A 17,693-nucleotide genomic window follows, 5' to 3' on the forward strand; every position below is an offset into this window, starting at 1 on the left:
ACCCTCATTCTCATGAACAAGACCAAGGGCAAGATCAACCTCAAGATGGTGGTGAACTCCTAAATGATGCCCAAGGTCAAGTTCTCCCCCTCAAGCAAGTTCAAGATCATGAGCAAGCTCAAGATCAAGAACAAGCTCAAGACGGCGCTCAAGATGATCAAGTTAACCCTCCTCCTTCCACACCCAAGGAGGAATTGGAGCGTCGTGCCGCGAAGATTGCTTCCAAGCTCACCACTCAAGGCTATCTCATGGAAAACATGGTTGGAAGCCTAAGAAAGGGGGTAAGCACTCGTAGACAATTAGAAAACTATTGTGAACATCACACGTTTGTCTCTTGTGTTGAACCCCAAAAGGTCTATGAGGCGCTCGAAGACTCGGATTGGCTCAATGCCATGCATGAAGAACTCAACAACTTCGAGTACAACAAGGTGTGGAGATTGGTGCCAAGACCATCTGGGAACCACAACGTCATTGGAACCAAGTGGATCTTCAAGAACAAGCAAGATGCTCATGGGAACATCATTCACAACAAGGCGAGATTGGTAGCACAAGGCTACTCCCAAGTCGAGGGTATCGACTACGGTGAAACCTTTGCTCCCGTTGCTCGTCTTGAATCCATTCATTTGTTGATTGCTTATGCTTCCCATCACAACTTTAAGTTGCAACAAATGGATGTGAAAAGTGCTTTTCTTAATGGTCCTATTAATGAGTTGGTCTATGTCAAGCAACCCCCCGGGTTCGAGGACCCCTACTTCCCGGATCATGTGTATCAACTCGATAAGGCACTCTATGGCCTTAAACAAGCCCCACGTGCGTGGCATGATCACCTTACCGAGTTGCTACAAGATCGTGGATTTGAAGTAGGACAAATCGACCCCACTCTTTTTACTAAGAAGGTCAACAGGGAGTTGTTTGTATGCCAACTATATGTTGATGATATCATCTTTGGTTCTCCTAACAAAGCTTTCAATGAGGAATTTGCCGCTCTCATGACCTCCAAGTTCAAGATGTCTTCGATGGGAGAGTTGAAGTTCTTCCTTTGTTTTGACATCAAACATAGAAGAGAAGGAACCTTCATCAACCAAGCCAAATACACTCAAGACATGCTTAAAAGATTCAAGCTAAGTGATGTCAAGCCGGCTACTACACCAATGCCTACCAAGTGCCAACTTGACATTGATCCCAATGGTAAAGTGGTGGATCAAAAGGTATATTGCTCCATGATTGGCTCCTTGCTTTACCTTTGTGCATCTAGACCGGATATCATGTTGAGTGTGGGGATGTGTGCATGTTTTCAAGCCGCACCAAAGGAAAGTCACTATGTGGCGGTCAAGCGAATCTTTCGATATTTGGATCATACCTCAAACTTTGGCTTATGGTACCCAAGAGGAGCAAACTTCAAGCTTGAAGGTTTCACGGATTCCGATTGGGCGGGAGACAAAGTGGATAGGAAGTCCACTTCCGGAGGGTGCCAATTTCTTGGTTGCTCTTTGGTAAGTTGGTCTTCCAAGAAGCAAAGTTGTGTGTCTCTCTCGTCCACCGAAGCGGAGTATGTGGCGGCCGGTAGTTGTTGTGCTCAACTCCTATGGATGAGGCAAACTTTAAAGGAGTACGGTGTCATTTGTGACAAAGTGCCTCTTTGGTGTGATAATGAAAGTGCCATCAAGATTTCTCTCAATCCGGTGCAACACTTCAAGACGAAGCACATTGAGATTCGGTATCACTTCATCCGGGATCACATTAGGCGAGGGGAGATCGAGCTCAAGTATGTCAACACTCATGATAACCTTGCAGATATTTTCACGAAGCCCTTGGATGAAGCAAGATTTCGCGAGTTAAGGCATGAGCTAAATATCATTGATTTGAGCAATGTGACTTGAACCCGTGCCCCCACCACACTCAACTTGTTGTCTAGTTTAGGTGTAGGCATGGACATAGGGGGAGTGTTGTTCTCTCAATGAACTCTCCCTCCCCCCATTATGCATAAATCGATCACCTCTTTCACATTAGCCATTTTTATGGTACTTGTGCTTCAAAGACGAGTTTTGGTCATGGGCCCAAGGATAATTCTTCGCGGTGCCATACCATCCAACTCAAACATAGGTGGCTTCGGCTACCGCCCTCTCTCCTCGAGAGGCTTTGTCGCTTGGTGGTTTCTTGTTGTCTTTCTGCCTCTGGTTTGCGCGTGTTCTTGTGGTTTCTTATGTGTGAACAGTTTCCGTGCAAAGGCTTTTTCCTCTCGTGTTGAAACTTGCGGTGACTTGAGTTCACGGTACTACCGCGGCCAGCTACGGTACTACCGCAGCCAGCCACGGTACTACCGCTTGCGGGAGCATGGTACTACCGTCACCACGCGGCAGTAATTTTTTACTGCCGCCTAGTTGAGCGGTACTACCGCCTCGGCGCGATACTTCCGCCCGAGCGGTACTACCGCGATGATACGCGGTACTACCGTGCCGGGCGTGGGGATAAGGACGGGCAGGGGAGTTCTAACTCCCCATACCCATTCGCAGTCCTTTCCCACGTCGTCTCCTTCTCTCCCTTGCTCAAGAACGGAGCCGGCGTTCGTCGCCGGATCTCCTCCACCGGCTGCCCTCCCGTGATTTCGACCGGTGGGATTGTTCCCCACCACATGCTCTTGCTATGGACCAAGGTTTTTCCCCAACTCCCTCTCCGTGTTGATTGTGTTTGGTGTTTCTAGGTTTTGGGGGAGGCTTGTGTGTTCTTGAGATTCATAGGCTTAATCTCTGCAAGAATAGGATGAAGGAGCGTGGTATTGCATAGGAATTATACTTGTATTGTTGTCTTGCGCTAGATCTGATCACCGTAGCACCGCCGTTGTTTCGCGGTTCTTTTCAGATTCAAACCGCCAGTTGGATCTGACGCGACGTGGTACTACCGCCCGTCCGGCGCGGTACTACCGCTCGCACGGTACTACCGCCCTTCGGGAGCGGTACTACCGCGCTCTGTGCGGTACTAAAAGTTTACTTCCGCTCCAACCACGGTACTACCGTGACCTCGCACGGTACTACTGCGTTTGGAGCGGTACTAACATTTTAGTACCGCAGACAGTGGCAGTTCTACTGTGGCTCACATCTATCGCATGCCAACTTTCTCGTATGCCTTCTATGTGTTTCTTGTGCTTTATCGTGGCCTTTGCATTGATCTTCTTCGCGTCTTTGGTGTTTTGCGTGTGTGTCTCAGGTGGTGGCTCTCGCCGGTCCAATCCCAGTCGTGACACTGGCTCCAAGCGTCTGCGCAACCCAGGTGAAGTTCCAAAGGGCTCGTCTGCCTCCAAGCGCAATGTCAAGACCTTAGCTAGCAAGCACACGGAGCCTGCTAAGGGCATGGATGAGATATCCCCAACTGAGTATGTCCGTCTCAGGCAGCTTCACCCTTATGTGAACCCGCGTTCCACTGTCAGAGGCTGTGAGCTGTTCTAGAACAAGGCACAGACCAACATCTATCTGGATGTCATCAAGAACAAGCAGAATACCTACGTGGAGGTGAAGTGGATTGATATGCATCACATGAGGAAGGACAAGTTCCGTGACTACTTTGGCGAGGCTCTGGACTTGGTGGAGCAGTTTGGCATTGAGCATGTGATATCCTTTCACCTTGACTATGACCCTGAGCTTATCTGTCAGTTCTTTGCCTCAGTTTATTTTCACCCTAATGAAGAGAGGAGGATGACCTGGATGACCAATGGCCGTCAACTGTCTGCTACCTTGAAGGAGTTTATGGATCTGCTCCATGTTCCTGATGATGGGCTCAACACTCCAGTGGGTGTTCGCCCTCATGGCAATGCGGAGTCTGCCAACAAGGACAAGCTTACTCCGTTCATGGTTGAGAAGGCGCTCGCCAATGGCAAGACAACGTTGGTGCTCAACTCCTTTCTGGATATCATGTATCGTATCTTCCGCAACTCCTTGTTCCCTCGCATCGGTGACAAAGACAAGGTTCATGCCTATATGGTGGACATGATGCTTATTTGCGAGGAGGCTCGCTCGTCTCAGACTCAGCCACTTGATGTCTCACACATCATGTGGTGTGAGCTTCAGTTTGCAGTGTTCAACCACAAGGTGCCTATCTATGGGCCCTATCTGTTTCTGCTGATCTCGAAGACTTGGGAGAAGATGTTCCCTGGTGAGGAGTTTCTTGCTCCAGACTGGATTCACCATGAGCCCATCTGTCTGTGTATCAAATCCAACTGGGCCAACACCGCTACTCGTGCCGAGGCGACTGCTGCTAGGGCTGCTGTTGATGAGGAGGATGCTGGCACCGAGGATGTTGCTGAGGGCCGTGCTGCTAGGCCTTCCCAGAGTGCCACTATGCCATCATGGGCCAGAAACTGAAGGACAAGATGAAGACTCTCTTCTGCATGCAAGCCAAGGGGCAGTACAGGACTCACGTGGAGTCCAAGGAGAGTCGTCGCCGGCACAACAAGATCTTGCAGCTCTATGGTGAGGAAGTGTCTGGCGGGTCTGAGGAGCGCATCACTCCTGAGGCTGAGTGGATGGAGAAGCAAGGCTACAGGTGGACTGATTCTGAGGAGAATGTCGAGGAGACCATTCCAGCTGCAGAGGAGTCTGACGGAGAGGGTTGGGACGAGTTCCCTGCTTGAGCCACCTCTTGTGTGTGTAGGTGTCCTCTCTGCTTTTTTGGCGTCTCGATGCCAAAGGGGGAGAGAGTGTAGGGATTTGCGAGTTTGCGAGTCGTGTGTGTCGTGTGTTTGCTGCTCTCTCGGTTGAACTATTTGCTGCTTTCTCATTCGAACCTCGATTGATTTACTTCGTATGGTGTAAGACATATGCACTCTATCTATCCTAGCGAGCTTGTGTTATATTGTGCTATCATTATGCTATGCTAGGTTAATTATCGTGCCTTGGTCTCTAAAATATAGGGGGAGTGTTGATCCTAGTTTGTGTGCTATGCAGTCCAAAGCATTCATCTAAAGTGCACACATCTAGGGGGAGCCCGTCTATATTTTAGAGAGGTGGGGTTTGCCCTTGCTCTAAAAATATCTTATCTTTGTGCAAATCCCGTGTTGTCATCAATCCACCAAAAAGGGGGAGATTGTAAGGGCATATTTATCCCTTAGATGTTTTGGTGATTGATGACAATGCTTTTGCAGACTAATCGTCTGCCTTGAGTTTCTCAGATACTTCATCACTAGGCACGAGACGATTCGATGCCCCTCGGAGACTATTGAAGTCGACGTTGTTCTATGTTTCTCTTTGGTGGATTTGAGTCGTAGGAGAGCCGTACTATTAAGAGGGGGTCCGCATCGGAAAGGTTTGGGTGGAATCAACACGTACACTTGTCCCTCCTTTCCCTGCATTTTGGAGCTTCCCTTCGCTATCTTGGTTGTGCGGAAATCTGACGACTACTGTTGTACTTGCGGTAGTACCGCAAGTACAAGCGGTAGTACCGCTGTGTGTCACGGTAGTACCGCTCCTCTAGAGCGGTAGTACCGCGGCTCCCAGGCCTTGTGCCGCTCCGGTGCGGTGTAGGGGCGGATGTAATTTTTTACATCCACGCCCCCCACGGTAGTACCGCTCGTCCAGCGCGGTAGTATCGCAGGGGCCCACGGTAGTATCGCTCCCTAGGAGTCGTAGTACCGTGGCCCTCCTACATAGTACCGCAGTGTCACGGTAGTAGGCGCGGATGTAGTTTTTTACATCCGCGCCCGCAACGGTAGTACCGCGCCTCGCGAGCGGTAGTACCGCGTTGGATTTTTGTACCACCTCAGTTTCAGCGGAAGTAGGCACGGATGTAATTTATTTCATCCGCGCCCTTCCCAGGCCGTGACTTTCCTGCCTGGCGGTAGTACCACAAGGGGGAGCGGTAGTACCGCGCGAGCGGTAGTACTGCTCCCTAGTCAGGCAAGTTCTGGTATGTGCTGCTGTCGCGGAAGTACCAGGGTCGGCCACGGTAGTACCGCGCAGCCTCGCGGTAGTACCGCGCCCCTAGAGTGGTAGTACCGCGTGTCGCGGGCTGAACATGTGGATAACGGTTGGATATTTCCCACGACTATATAAGGGGTGTCTTCTACCTCTAGTTGACCACCTCTTCCACCAAAAAGCTCCATTGTTGCTCCAAGCTCCATTTTCGCCCGATCTCTCTCCCTAGCCAATCAAACTTGTTGATTTGCTCGGGATTGGGTGACAAGGGCCCGATCTACACTTCCACCACAGGATATTTGATTCCCCCCACTTATCCCTAGCGGATCTTGTTACTCTTGGGTGGTTGAGCACCCTAGACGGTTGAGGTCACCTCGAAGCCATACTCCATTGTGGTGAAGCTTCGTGGTGTTGTTGGGAGCCTCCGATTATTGTGGAGATTGCCCCAACCTTGTTTGTAAAGGTTCGGTCGCCGCCTTCAAGGGCACCAACAGTGGAATCACGGTATCTCGCATTGTGTGAGGGCGTGAGGAGAATACGGTGGCCCTAGTGGCTTCTTGGGGAGCATTGTGCCTCCACACCGCTCTAACGGAGACGTACTTCCCCTTAAAAGGAAGGAACTCCGGTAACACATCCTCGTCTCCACCGGTTCTACTCTTGGTTATTTCGTGCCTTTACTTTTGCAAGCTTTCTTGTGTTACATCCTTTGCTTGCGTATGTGCTAGTTGTTATTGCATCATATAGGTTGCTCACTTAGTTGCACATCTAGACAACCTATTTTGTTGCAAAGTTTAATTTGGTAAAGAAAAGCTTAAAATTGTTAGTTGCCTATTCACCCCCCCCTCTAGTCAACCATATCGATCCTTTCATCGAGCCACATCTTCAATTCCAAGAAGGTTTCGAATTTAGACCATTTTGCAATCCGGTTCTTGTCATCTCCCAAATCACGGTGAGAGCTTGCCCTAACCCCAATAGATATACATTGGCCACCACCTACCACGGCTTCATCCGCAAGACTAACATCCTTGAACTATGTAGTCCGATGATCCCGACCGAATACCTTCTCGAAAGCTTCGGCCTCCTTCACCGTGAACCCCTCTGCATCAACTTGTTCGTCGGGACCATCGTCATCCGAGTCCGATGCGTATGCACGGGAAAAAGGGATGGAATGGTCCATTATCTCTTGTAAATGATATTTGCCGAGATCACCCACATTGTTGTCATGGAGATCAACTTCATTGTCATCATCCGCATACTCATCATTCTCCTCTTGCAAAGCTTCATCTTGGTTGCTTGTAAACGGGCTCAATGTTGGCCTCACTTCTTGGGTCAAAAGAGGTTCAACAATTTCATCTCGCTTCAAGGGTGGGTGGCTACTAGCAACCAAAGGGGAGGGGTTCCGGTTCAAGTCCAAATGCAACCTTGAATTAACCTTCTTCGTTGCAAATAACTCAAGAGCCTTGTCTAGTCATTCGGCCACCGTTTCCTTGTATGCAACCCAACGTTGCTCCGAGTTGACACGCATTGTCTTCCAACGGATGTGCATTCCAAAACCTACATTATGCCTTCCCTTCAACTCAACGATATCACTAGGGTCCATCCAATTCAAATCTTTCCTCATTTGTTGCAACAGCTCCGCATAACTAGGACTACTATCAAACACCATGTCAAGCTCATGCGGGTCCGGTGCAGTATTGCCTTTCAAGAACGCGTCTTTGTCCCCATGATGAACAAACACACATGTTCTTCCCATCCCTATAAGCATTCAAACAACACAACGTAACATTGTTTCCATGAGTACTAATCCAAGGATTAACAAAGAATACAAACCCTAAAATATATATCAAACAACAACCCTAACCCTAACCCTAACCATAACCCTAGCCCTAAACCTAACCCTAGCATCAACATAAGAACACCCATCAGAATAACCCTAACATACTAACAAAGCCTAATCATAGGAAATTGGCAAACAAACATCTCACATCTTCACGCAAATCTCTAGATCCAAACAAAACTAGGGTTTCCCCAAACTAGCAACAAATGAGCAAAATGATAACATTACTTGGATCAAAACAAGGGGATCAGAGAAGATTACCTTGAGGGAGGGTTTGACTTTGAAATTCACGGAAAAAAGTGCAAAATTTGCAAGATTTGAGAAAGGATTTGAGAGGGGGAGAGAGTGGGAGAGGGGGCAAAGCTCGGGTGTGTGGGGTGGGGGGAGTGGGGCAGGGGGAGGGGGGCCAGTCGAGTGGCTGGATAATCCACAGTGCAGCACCCGAGCGCCAGGCGCTGCACTTTAAATGTGTGGCGCCTAGCTCTGAGGCGCTGCACTGCTGGGTGCGGGTCCAAGGGCTGCCACGATGGACAGGTGTGCAACGCCCCAGAGGTAGGCGCTGCACAGTAGGGGTGTGGCGCCTACGTGGCGGGCGCTACACAAAAAGATCAGAGACGTGAAATAGTTTCACTGGCAGTTCACTCTGTGAATTGATTTCGTTCCGAAGTCAAAATTGTCAAATTTGCCGAGTGAAGGTCAGATTTGTCCATTCCGCCAGGGACGCCCGGAATTCAGGGCCGAACTGCCGATCCCTGGACGGTGGGCGTTGCGCGTGGCATTGGATGCCCTTACCGATTCGTTTCCCCCCTGGAACAGAAAACACAGCGCCACCACGCGGGAGTTCGCGAAGAGACGAGTGAAGAAGGCGCGGCCTCGACGGCGGCGCCGCAGGTTGGTCACCCCATCTCCCGCCGCCTTCCTGCCTTCTCCTCCTATCTCCGTCCGCCCACCGCCCTCACCCCTCTCCTCACCGCCTCCCCCTAGCCCCCACTTGAACCCTAACCCTAATACCATCTATCCTAACTCCATTTTACAGTGAATATAACCAATTTCTCTGTTTTGCAGATTGATTCTATCTGTGCTTGACCATCCAGTGGGTTGAGGGTATGTGGTTTTTCTTTACATCTGACTATGTGATGTGCTGTAGATATTAAATTCTAACTAAAAGAAACTTTCATTATTTATATGAACTTTTTCATTCATGATGGCTGTTGTGATGGGGACATTCAGTTATGCTTTTATGAAGTTGTAATGCATGTATGAACTTGCAAAGTATACTGCTGTTTGTATGATCATGTATCACATTTTTGCTGCTGTTATGGTAATGTAGCTGCCACATTTTTGCTGTTGTCTGTATGATCATGTATCACATTTTTCCTGCTGTTATGGTAATGTAGCAAGTAGCAACCATTTTTTTCCTCTTATGATAATGCCTGACTAGATTTTTGCTGCTGTTATGGTCTTGTAGCAGATTTTGACTGATCCAGTGGCAGCCCGCTCTCCTCACGGCCCCTCTTTCGCAGCCCTCCTTTCTTAATGGCTCCGGTTAGTATGTGCGTTTTCACTATTGTGATTCATCTATTTATTTGCATACTAAGCTAACCATAAACGAGTATTTAATTTTTAGGTTATTGATAAAAGGGCGGAGTTAGACACTGCTGTTGCTGGTTTCAGTGCTTCTCTCGCTCAAGTTGTGTCCATCACACCTAGCGGGACACCTGGAGCACCAGAATACAGATACAGGGTGGGCTTTGTTGTCTTTGCACCAGCAGGGAGAGGGGAGGTTTTTGTCTGTGTCTCGAAAAAATTGCTCGTTTCTACAAAACTTAAAAAGAAGGCTTCTTTTGGTGTACGATTCTATAATCATGGACACAAGGGTCCTGCTACTTTCCATTCAAACCATTTGGATTACCTTATTTTAAAGGTATCAGTCCAAGAGCACGTTCCTGCGGTTGCATTTGGTGATGTTGTTAGAAACTCTGAGCTTATCCTAATATGCAAAGACAAAGCCGACGAGTGGAATACTTACAGTACAACAGTAATGTACGTGTGTTTTCTTGAACATGTGTGTGTGGTACTGCATCTCCTTTTACTAGCTTTGTTACTAATTATATTCTTTGGAATATTGTGAAGTATCCCACAGAATGATGCTTGTGCATTCGGTGGGGGTAGGCCACCTTCTGTTGCTCTTAGTGAAGACTTTTTCACCATGGGCTTCCCTGTTCTCCCTGCCCTTGGTTTCGACAAAATCGATGGTGCTCCAGTATTTGATATGCATGGACTTTTTGTGGGATTAGTACACTCCTTTGCCACAGTGAGTAGGGACAACACACTAAACGATGTGGTGTTTGTACGCCGTGCCGTAAGATTTGGTGTGCCGGAATGTATGAGGTACACGATACTCAATTGGATACTTTGAACAATGTTTTTGTTGGTAATTTCAATTAATCATTGTTCATTCTAGGGTATGATGGAAGGGCAAGCTGTGTAACTCCAAGTTATGGATAAGGATAATCTTATAATAGGTTAGTTGGTTGTTTTGTACTATTATAAACAGTTGTTCAACTAAGCATCTATTTCCATTCTCTCTACTTTCTATATAATCCAATTGAACTGAATCTAGAGTGAAGTAATCTAAATTGGATGTAGATCACTACCAGTTCACTTGGATTGTTAAATTTATTTTTTATTACTGTTTGAATGCAAGAAAAAAAGACGGCTATGTTATGATGACCTCTCACTAGGATTATTGGTTTCAAGTTGGCATTGGACTCTAAAGTTGACCTTGATGATGATGATGTTGTGAAAGAAAATTTCATATTTATGTCCTACATTTAAGTTATGTTCCCAAATATTTGTGGTTTGTCTATTGTGACATGTCAAGTAGTGCTAGTTGTTATTTGGGGTGCTTGCTGGGAGGCAATCTCAAAATGTAATCTTTGAATGAGACACCTATTACTACTATGCAATGAAGACTATGGGTGGTGACCCACCTCTCACATTAGTTTGCAATTAAGAGGGAGAAGTGATTTCCATGCTGTCTTGGAAACAGTCTTAATTCCTAGGCACAAAGCTTTCCAAAGCGACCATAAAATTAGCCATTATAATTGCCGGTGGTTAGCATCTCCAAGTGGGACAATTTAGCATAGAGGTTTCTGAAAATACTCTTTTATATTTCCAAAATTCTCATATTTATTTCATACATGATTTATAGGCCTTCCACAATATTGGAGTACTTCATCATCAAAAACATAATTTGAGGATTAAAGCCTTGTGTTCAGTGTGTAGGCAATAAGGATTTCCAAGAGATTTATAATAACTTGGGGGCATTCTGATAATGTCCACATGAGATGCTGAGTCTCTTTATGGCATGTGATCCATGACCTGGATCTTTTGTAGCATCATATGATGCCTAGTCACTTTGTGGCATGCTTTGAGTTTGACTAAAAGAATGCCTAAATGCCACATAAGATGGAGCAATCCATTAATTGGGTCTTTTGTAGCATGTCATGCCATTGCTAGTCACTTTGTGGCATGGCATGATGTCTCATTAGAGCAAGTCTAATAAGGCCTAATCAGCAGGCTATAGCATGTGCCAGGTCATCAAAATCCTAAGTGGAAGAGAGAGAAATGAGGAGAGAGAGCGAAGTGGGCGCTTAATCTGTCGCCTGGCTACAGCGCATGGTACGAGAAAATAGAGCCCGCTTTCAGCCCGTGCGAGAGGTACCCTCCTGCGCCAAATTGGTTTCCAAGGCACCAAAATTGTCTCCAAATTGTCACCTCCCAAACCTAGATGCCAAGCCTGCCGCCGCCGCCCGCTGCGAGATGGCGGGGTCCAAAAGAACAACTGCACCGACACCTCTGGAGTTCCCATGCCTGCCGACTCAGCTTGTCTGGCCGCCAACTGCTCAGCCCCTCCCACTGCTGGCCATCCCTTCCATCTTTGGACCCCACACCTGGTTACCACCGCACCCACCGCAGTCCATGGCAGTCTCCTCTCTACCGTGCTGGCTCAACGGGGTACAGCAAGAATGGCCGGTTCATATGATCAAGTCCCTTGATGGACACCTGGTGCTGGAATTGGAGGCTCTGCACAACCTAGACCCACGACTAAGAGTATCGAGGGCTACGATTTGCAAGCATGATACATGCTACTTGCTTCCACATTGGTAGTTTAATTTTATCTACATGATATGCTAACTAGCAAGTATGCCCGTGCGTTGCAACGGGAGAAAAATATCCCGGATGCTCCTAAAAAACACAACGCATCTAAAATTATAAATGAAACTGAATTTTTTTTATGAGAAGCTAGCTTCTACCATGCCTCTATGCCAGCAAAATTTTGGGCCGTGTAATCATAGATGGCGGGAGTACTTCGACAAGCTGTTCAATGGGGAGAATGAGAGTTCTACCATTGAACTGAATGACTCCTTTGATGAGACCAGCATGCGTTTTGTGCGGCGCATCCAGGAGTAAGGTGAAGGAGGCTTTAAAAAGGATGAAAGGAGGCAAGGCGATGGGCCCTGATTGTATCCCCATTGAGGTGTGGAAAGGTCTCGGGGACATAGCGATAGTATGGCTAACCAAGCTTTTCAACCTCATTTTTCGGGCAAACAAGATGCCAGAAGAATGGAGATGGAGTATATTAGTACCAATCTTCAAGAACAAGGGGGATGTTCAGAGTTGTACTAATTACCGTGGAATTAAGCTGATGAGCCATACAATGAAGCTATGGGAGAGAGTCATTGAGCACCGCTTAAGAAGAATGACAAGCGTGACCAAAAATCAGTTTGGTTTCATGCCTGGGAGGTCGACCATGGAAGCCATTTTCTTGGTACGACAACTTATGGAGAGATATAGGGAGCATAAGAAGGACTTGCATATGGTGTTCATTGACTTGGAGAAGGCCTATGATAAGATACCGCGGAATGTCATGTGGTGGGCCTTGGAGAAACACAAAGTCCCAACAAAGTACATTACCCTCATCAAGGACATGTACAATAATGTTGTGACAAGTGTTCGAACAAGTGATGTCGACACCGATGACTTCCCGATTAAGATAGGACTGCATCAGGGGTCAGCTTTGAGCCCTTATCTTTTTGCATTGGTGATGGATGAGGTCACAAGGGGTATACAAGGAGATATCCCATGGTGTATGCTCTTTGCGGATGATGTGGTGCTAGTTGACGATAGTCGGACGGGGGTAAATAGGAAGTTAGAGTTATGGAGACAAACCTTGGAATCGAAAGGGTTTAGGCTTAGTAGAACTAAAACCGAGTACATGATGTGCGGTTTCAGTACTACTAGCTGTGAGGAGGAGGAGGTTAGCCTTGATGGCCAGGTGGTACCTCGGAAGGACACCTTTCGGTATTTGGGGTCAATGTTGCAGGAGGATGGGGGTATTGATGAAGATGTGAACCATCGAATCAAAGCCGGATGGATGAAGTGGCGCCAAGCTTCTGGCATTCTCTGTGACAAGAGAGTGCCACAAAAGCTAAAAGGCAAGTTCTACAGTACGGCGGTTCGACCCGCAATGTTGTATGGCGCGGAGTGTTGGCCGACTAAAAGGCGACATGTTCAACAGTTAGGTGTGGCGGAGATGCGTATGTTGAGATGGATGTGTGGCCACACGAGGAAGGATCGAGTCCGGAATGATGATATACGAGATAGAGTTGGGGTAGCACCAATTGAGGAGAAGCTTGTCCAACATCGTTTGAGATGGTTTGGGCATATTCAGCGCAGGCCTCCAGAAGCTCCAGTGCATAGCGGACGGCTAAAGCGTGCGGAGAATGTCAAGAGAGGGCGGGGTCGACCGATTTTGACATGGGAGGAGTCCGTTAAGAGAGACCTGAAGGATTGGAGTATCGACAAAGAGCTAGCTATGGACAGGGGTGCGTGGAAGCTTGCTATCCATGTGCCAGAGCCATGAGTTGGTTGCGAGATCTTATGGGTTTCACCTCTAGCCTACCCCAACTTGTTTGGGATTAAAGGCTTTGTTGTTGTTGTTGTTGTTGTTGTAAAGCATCTCTTTTGCAGGTAACCCAAACAAACAAAAGATAGGATGGCAGCTAAATCTATCAATGAATTCAGTTGCATACCTTTGAGTCCTTAAATAATAGTGTGTCACTTTTCTTAGATAGATTACCATGTGCCATCTTGAACTGAAACATCATCAAGCAAAACACAAGACAATGACAAGTTCCATTTATAGAAGAACAAAGAATAGTATACTGAACTAAAACAATAAATTTGGTCTCATACTATACTTACTTACTTACGAAGCCTTTTATCCCAAACAAGTTGGGGTAGGCTAGATATGAAACCCTTTCACGAGGACTTCCCAGGAGGTCACCCATCCTAGTACTACTCTCGCCCAAATGGGTTTCATACCCAAAAGACTGGCTAGTTTTTACGTTGGCTCGCCAAGCCTATCACAACCCTTAGATATGAAACCCTTTCACGAGGACTTCCTAGGAGGTCACCCATCCTAGTACTATTCTCGCTCAAATGGGTTTCATACCTATGGGACTGGCTAGTTTTTACGTTGGCTCGCCAAGCCTATCACAACCCTCCTCCTTTACCCGGGCTTGGGACCGGCTATGCCTAGAAGACATAGGCGGAGTTAAATTTGGTCTCATACTATGGATATTACAAAAGAAAAAGGTTTTCCAACCATTAAATACTGAGACACTAATTAGTATCAGATGAGCTTGCAAACCTGGATTGATTATCAACGCCGATTGCTTATCCATTGACATGTGTGTTGTCATCTGCCGACTTACCTACCAATATTAGACGCATCGATATTTTATTAGGCCAAGAGCTGTGAGCATGTCCATTAGTGGTAACAACACAAAAGAATTGATTGCCTCGTGACCTGTTTCATAGAAACCCATGCAAAGTCTTGTCTTGTGAGGTACCAGATTTGTAAATCTGAATTTGCTGCCAACCTTACCATATTGTGCATGTACAACTTCAAATCCATACAAAATATGTCAGTAAAAAAAAGAAAAAAGGAAATACATGTAGAAAGGATAACTGAATTTACAAACACTGTAGTCGATCCCAGTAATACACCTGTGCGAAATTCCCCTTCTGCATGCTACAATTCTCATGCATTCTTTGCAAATAATACAGTTATATAAACCAATGATATTCAAAGTTTCCAGTCCCCAAACGATTTACTGTGATACCTAAGAGTCAGGTCCAGCAAAAGAGACTCTGTGTCGGGTTATGAACCTTGCGTGAGTAAGTTCATGTTGTTTGTTTGATCTCTCCCTACTAAGCTCCTGCATGATGACTCAACCTTTGCAGAGAGTTCTTTTCTAACAGCAAGGAGCTTCTCGATTTCACCAGGAAGATGCACAACCCTCAAAGGCTCATTTGATCCAACTTCAGCTTCAAGCTTCTCTTGTCAACATGCGCGCTGATATAAGCTTCTTTCTTGTCATTAATCTCTACGATGATCATGTTCAGGTGACCGATTTGCTCCTTTCCTTGGTAAATCCATCCGTTCTTCAGCTTTGTGCAGCATGACGATCAGCCATAAGCCTGTTGAATTCTACCTTGTGCAACTGAATTTCTTCCTCTAGAGCAGCCGGGTGAGAGCGAGGTAGACTTGGCACATGGCAAACCGTTTGGGCTAGAGTTACCAAATGTTCCTCTTACCTAGTGTTCCCGCTCAGTGTCGACTAGTCTATGAGTCACAACTTTAGTGTCGACTAGTGTCGATTAGTTATGCTTAGTCTATGAGTCTCAACCTCGGAACGACTTGTCGACTCGCAAACCTTGCGCTCAGATGGAAAAAGCAGGATGTGTAATTTTATCCATTAGCAGTAAAGGGGTGTACACTCGTCCTTGGTACCAGGGAGTCACTTTATCTTCTCTCCAGGATATAGCATGTTTCACAACCTCGCTTCAATGCAAATAAAACAGTACCAGTGAATTTTAGTGTAGATCATGCTCAACCCACTCTAAAGAATTTGTGGACATGTTTTTCAATCTAACATACATAGACTTTGCAAAGCCTAAAGGTTACACAATAGCAGCAAGAACCTTATACATGACAGCATGGTAAGAACAGGGTGGGCGGACGTTTCTTAACTTCCCTTTGAATAGCTAGAGCATTATACTTCTAGAGTTGGATTGTATATGTCCTCATGTTTAATTGTTCCAGTGTTGGTTGCTGCAATCCCACTTACTCACTTAGTGGTCAGTATACACATATAATTTGTCTTGTTATAAACCAATTGCTTTTCATATAAGTTGTAGCTCTTGACACCACTATTTCTTGATGTTAACTGCTGCTGCTTTATTTAATTTGCTGGATCTTTTGTACATGCTTACTGAATCATGAAAACATAGATGCTGGTGCCTTTTCTTGTAAACAAACCACGACACAAAGAGCTTGAAACTGATTATGTGCATTTTTTGTCTTCTTCTCTGAACAACGCATCACTCTATGGTGCATATCTTTTTAGCGGACGCAGCTTCAGTGACTTCATGAAGCCAAGTCTCACCATGACTTACCCCCCTTTATCAGCCATCCATTAAAGATCCGACATACCAGATTGACCCATATTCTGAACTGGAAATTTTAAAGTGTTCAGAAAAATCGAAAAATTCCAATAAATCATAAATGTTTCGTATTGTATTATGTGAAAGTTTCAATCCATGTGGATGTATCGTTTATGAGTAAACATTTTTTTATTTATTTGAGCTCAAAAGGCTATTTAATCACAAACCATACATCCAAGTGGGTTGAAACTTTCCCAGATTATAAAATGAAACATTTGAGATTTATTTGTTTTTTTTTATTTTTTCTGAACACTTTAAGTTTTTATTTCATATGGGTCAATCTGGTACTTCGGATTTTTAATGGATGATGATAAAGGGGTAAGTCAAGGTGAGACTTAGCTTCATGAAGTCACTGAAGCTGCGTCCCTTTTTAGCATGTTTGATTACATTGCCTATGTTTTCTTCTCTAGAAGCAAATAATCATTGTCCATAGAGAAAAATGTGTCATTAGTTTTATTTGCAGAACCCATATACTACTTCTGGAGTATTATACTAACTTTTTTGTACTTTTCACCTTGCAGTGATACCGGTGACTGCTGATGCGGCTCCTTTCTGCTAAGATTAATAGATAATGCCTAGCTTTGCAGAGAGCTTATTTGGCATTAGTTTTAGTTAATGCTTTTGTTAGAAAGACTCGTATAGTGCTTAATTGTTGGTGTACATGAGCTTATGCGTGCAATTTTGCTTGGAAGTGGCGTGTGCGTGAGAGATTATTTTGGTTAATGCTTTTATTAGGAAGACTTCTATAACGCTTATGAACGTTGCTGTTAGAAATCTGTTATTTGGTTCTTCAAAGTACTTTAATTAGCAAGTACTGTCTTCTCTGTCTTCGCTGGGATGACAACAAAATTTGTGAGCTGCGACAGGCCTAAGTATGAAACTCCTACAATTAGAATTACTGATATATAAATAACTAAATTACTCAAGGTTTCCACTGCACATTGCTCGCACATGAAAAGGTAAACACTGCATCACATGTCTTTTTTGGTTCTGTGGAGACAAAAAGTATTCAGGCATTTCTCATACTAGATGGAAAAGAGATTATCTTCAATCGTGCACATAATCTTGCTGCCAGCTGCAAAATTCCGGTGATAAAAATCAGTCCTGTTGCAAGACGAGAGAAAGATATGATCAGATTTGTCATAATACAAGGGCAACACAAAGGACAATACTAAAGAATACTAGTATGGTGGCTGTAGCCCCATCACAACTCGCCAGGGCATGTACAATGGTTTTATTTTAGAAATGACAAATAGGATAAATGATGAGGTAGAGGAGGGAAAAATTATAGGAAAATGTTTGTCTTCTTTTATTTAAGAGAAGAGAAGAGATGATCTTTTAGCACAAGGTCTCATCAGGTTTTTAAGGAGTAGCTG

The 17,693-nt window shown here is 45.5% G+C and overlaps 1 protein-coding gene across 3 annotated transcripts; it reads left to right on the plus strand.

The window, feature by feature from the left end:
• The first annotated feature begins 8,464 nt into the window (after positions 1–8,464).
• Positions 8,465–17,137, plus strand: LOC123137315 (uncharacterized). 3 transcript variants are annotated; one of them, XR_006468064.1, is made up of 8 exons: positions 8,498–8,631; positions 8,806–8,844; positions 9,212–9,285; positions 9,368–9,783; positions 9,874–10,131; positions 10,205–10,265; positions 15,055–15,216; positions 16,839–17,137. XR_006468064.1 is itself a non-coding variant. In XM_044557021.1 (7 exons), the coding sequence occupies exons 3-6, from the start codon at positions 9,277–9,279 to the stop codon at positions 10,209–10,211; spliced, it is 690 nt and encodes a 229-aa protein (XP_044412956.1). In that variant the 5' UTR covers positions 8,465–8,631; positions 8,806–8,844; positions 9,209–9,276; the 3' UTR covers positions 10,212–10,265; positions 16,839–17,137. The 3 variants fall into 3 exon arrangements, 2 of the variants coding, with proteins under 2 accessions (XP_044412956.1, XP_044412955.1); XM_044557021.1 differs by lacking the exon at positions 15,055–15,216 and having other exon boundaries at positions 8,465–8,631; positions 9,209–9,285; XM_044557020.1 differs by lacking the exon at positions 15,055–15,216 and having other exon boundaries at positions 8,500–8,631.
• Positions 17,138–17,693: the final 556 nt, after the last annotated feature.

This window comes from Triticum aestivum, chromosome 6B (genome assembly GCF_018294505.1).
Source record: "Triticum aestivum cultivar Chinese Spring chromosome 6B, IWGSC CS RefSeq v2.1, whole genome shotgun sequence".
NCBI classification, from domain to species: Eukaryota; Viridiplantae; Streptophyta; class Magnoliopsida; order Poales; family Poaceae; genus Triticum; species Triticum aestivum.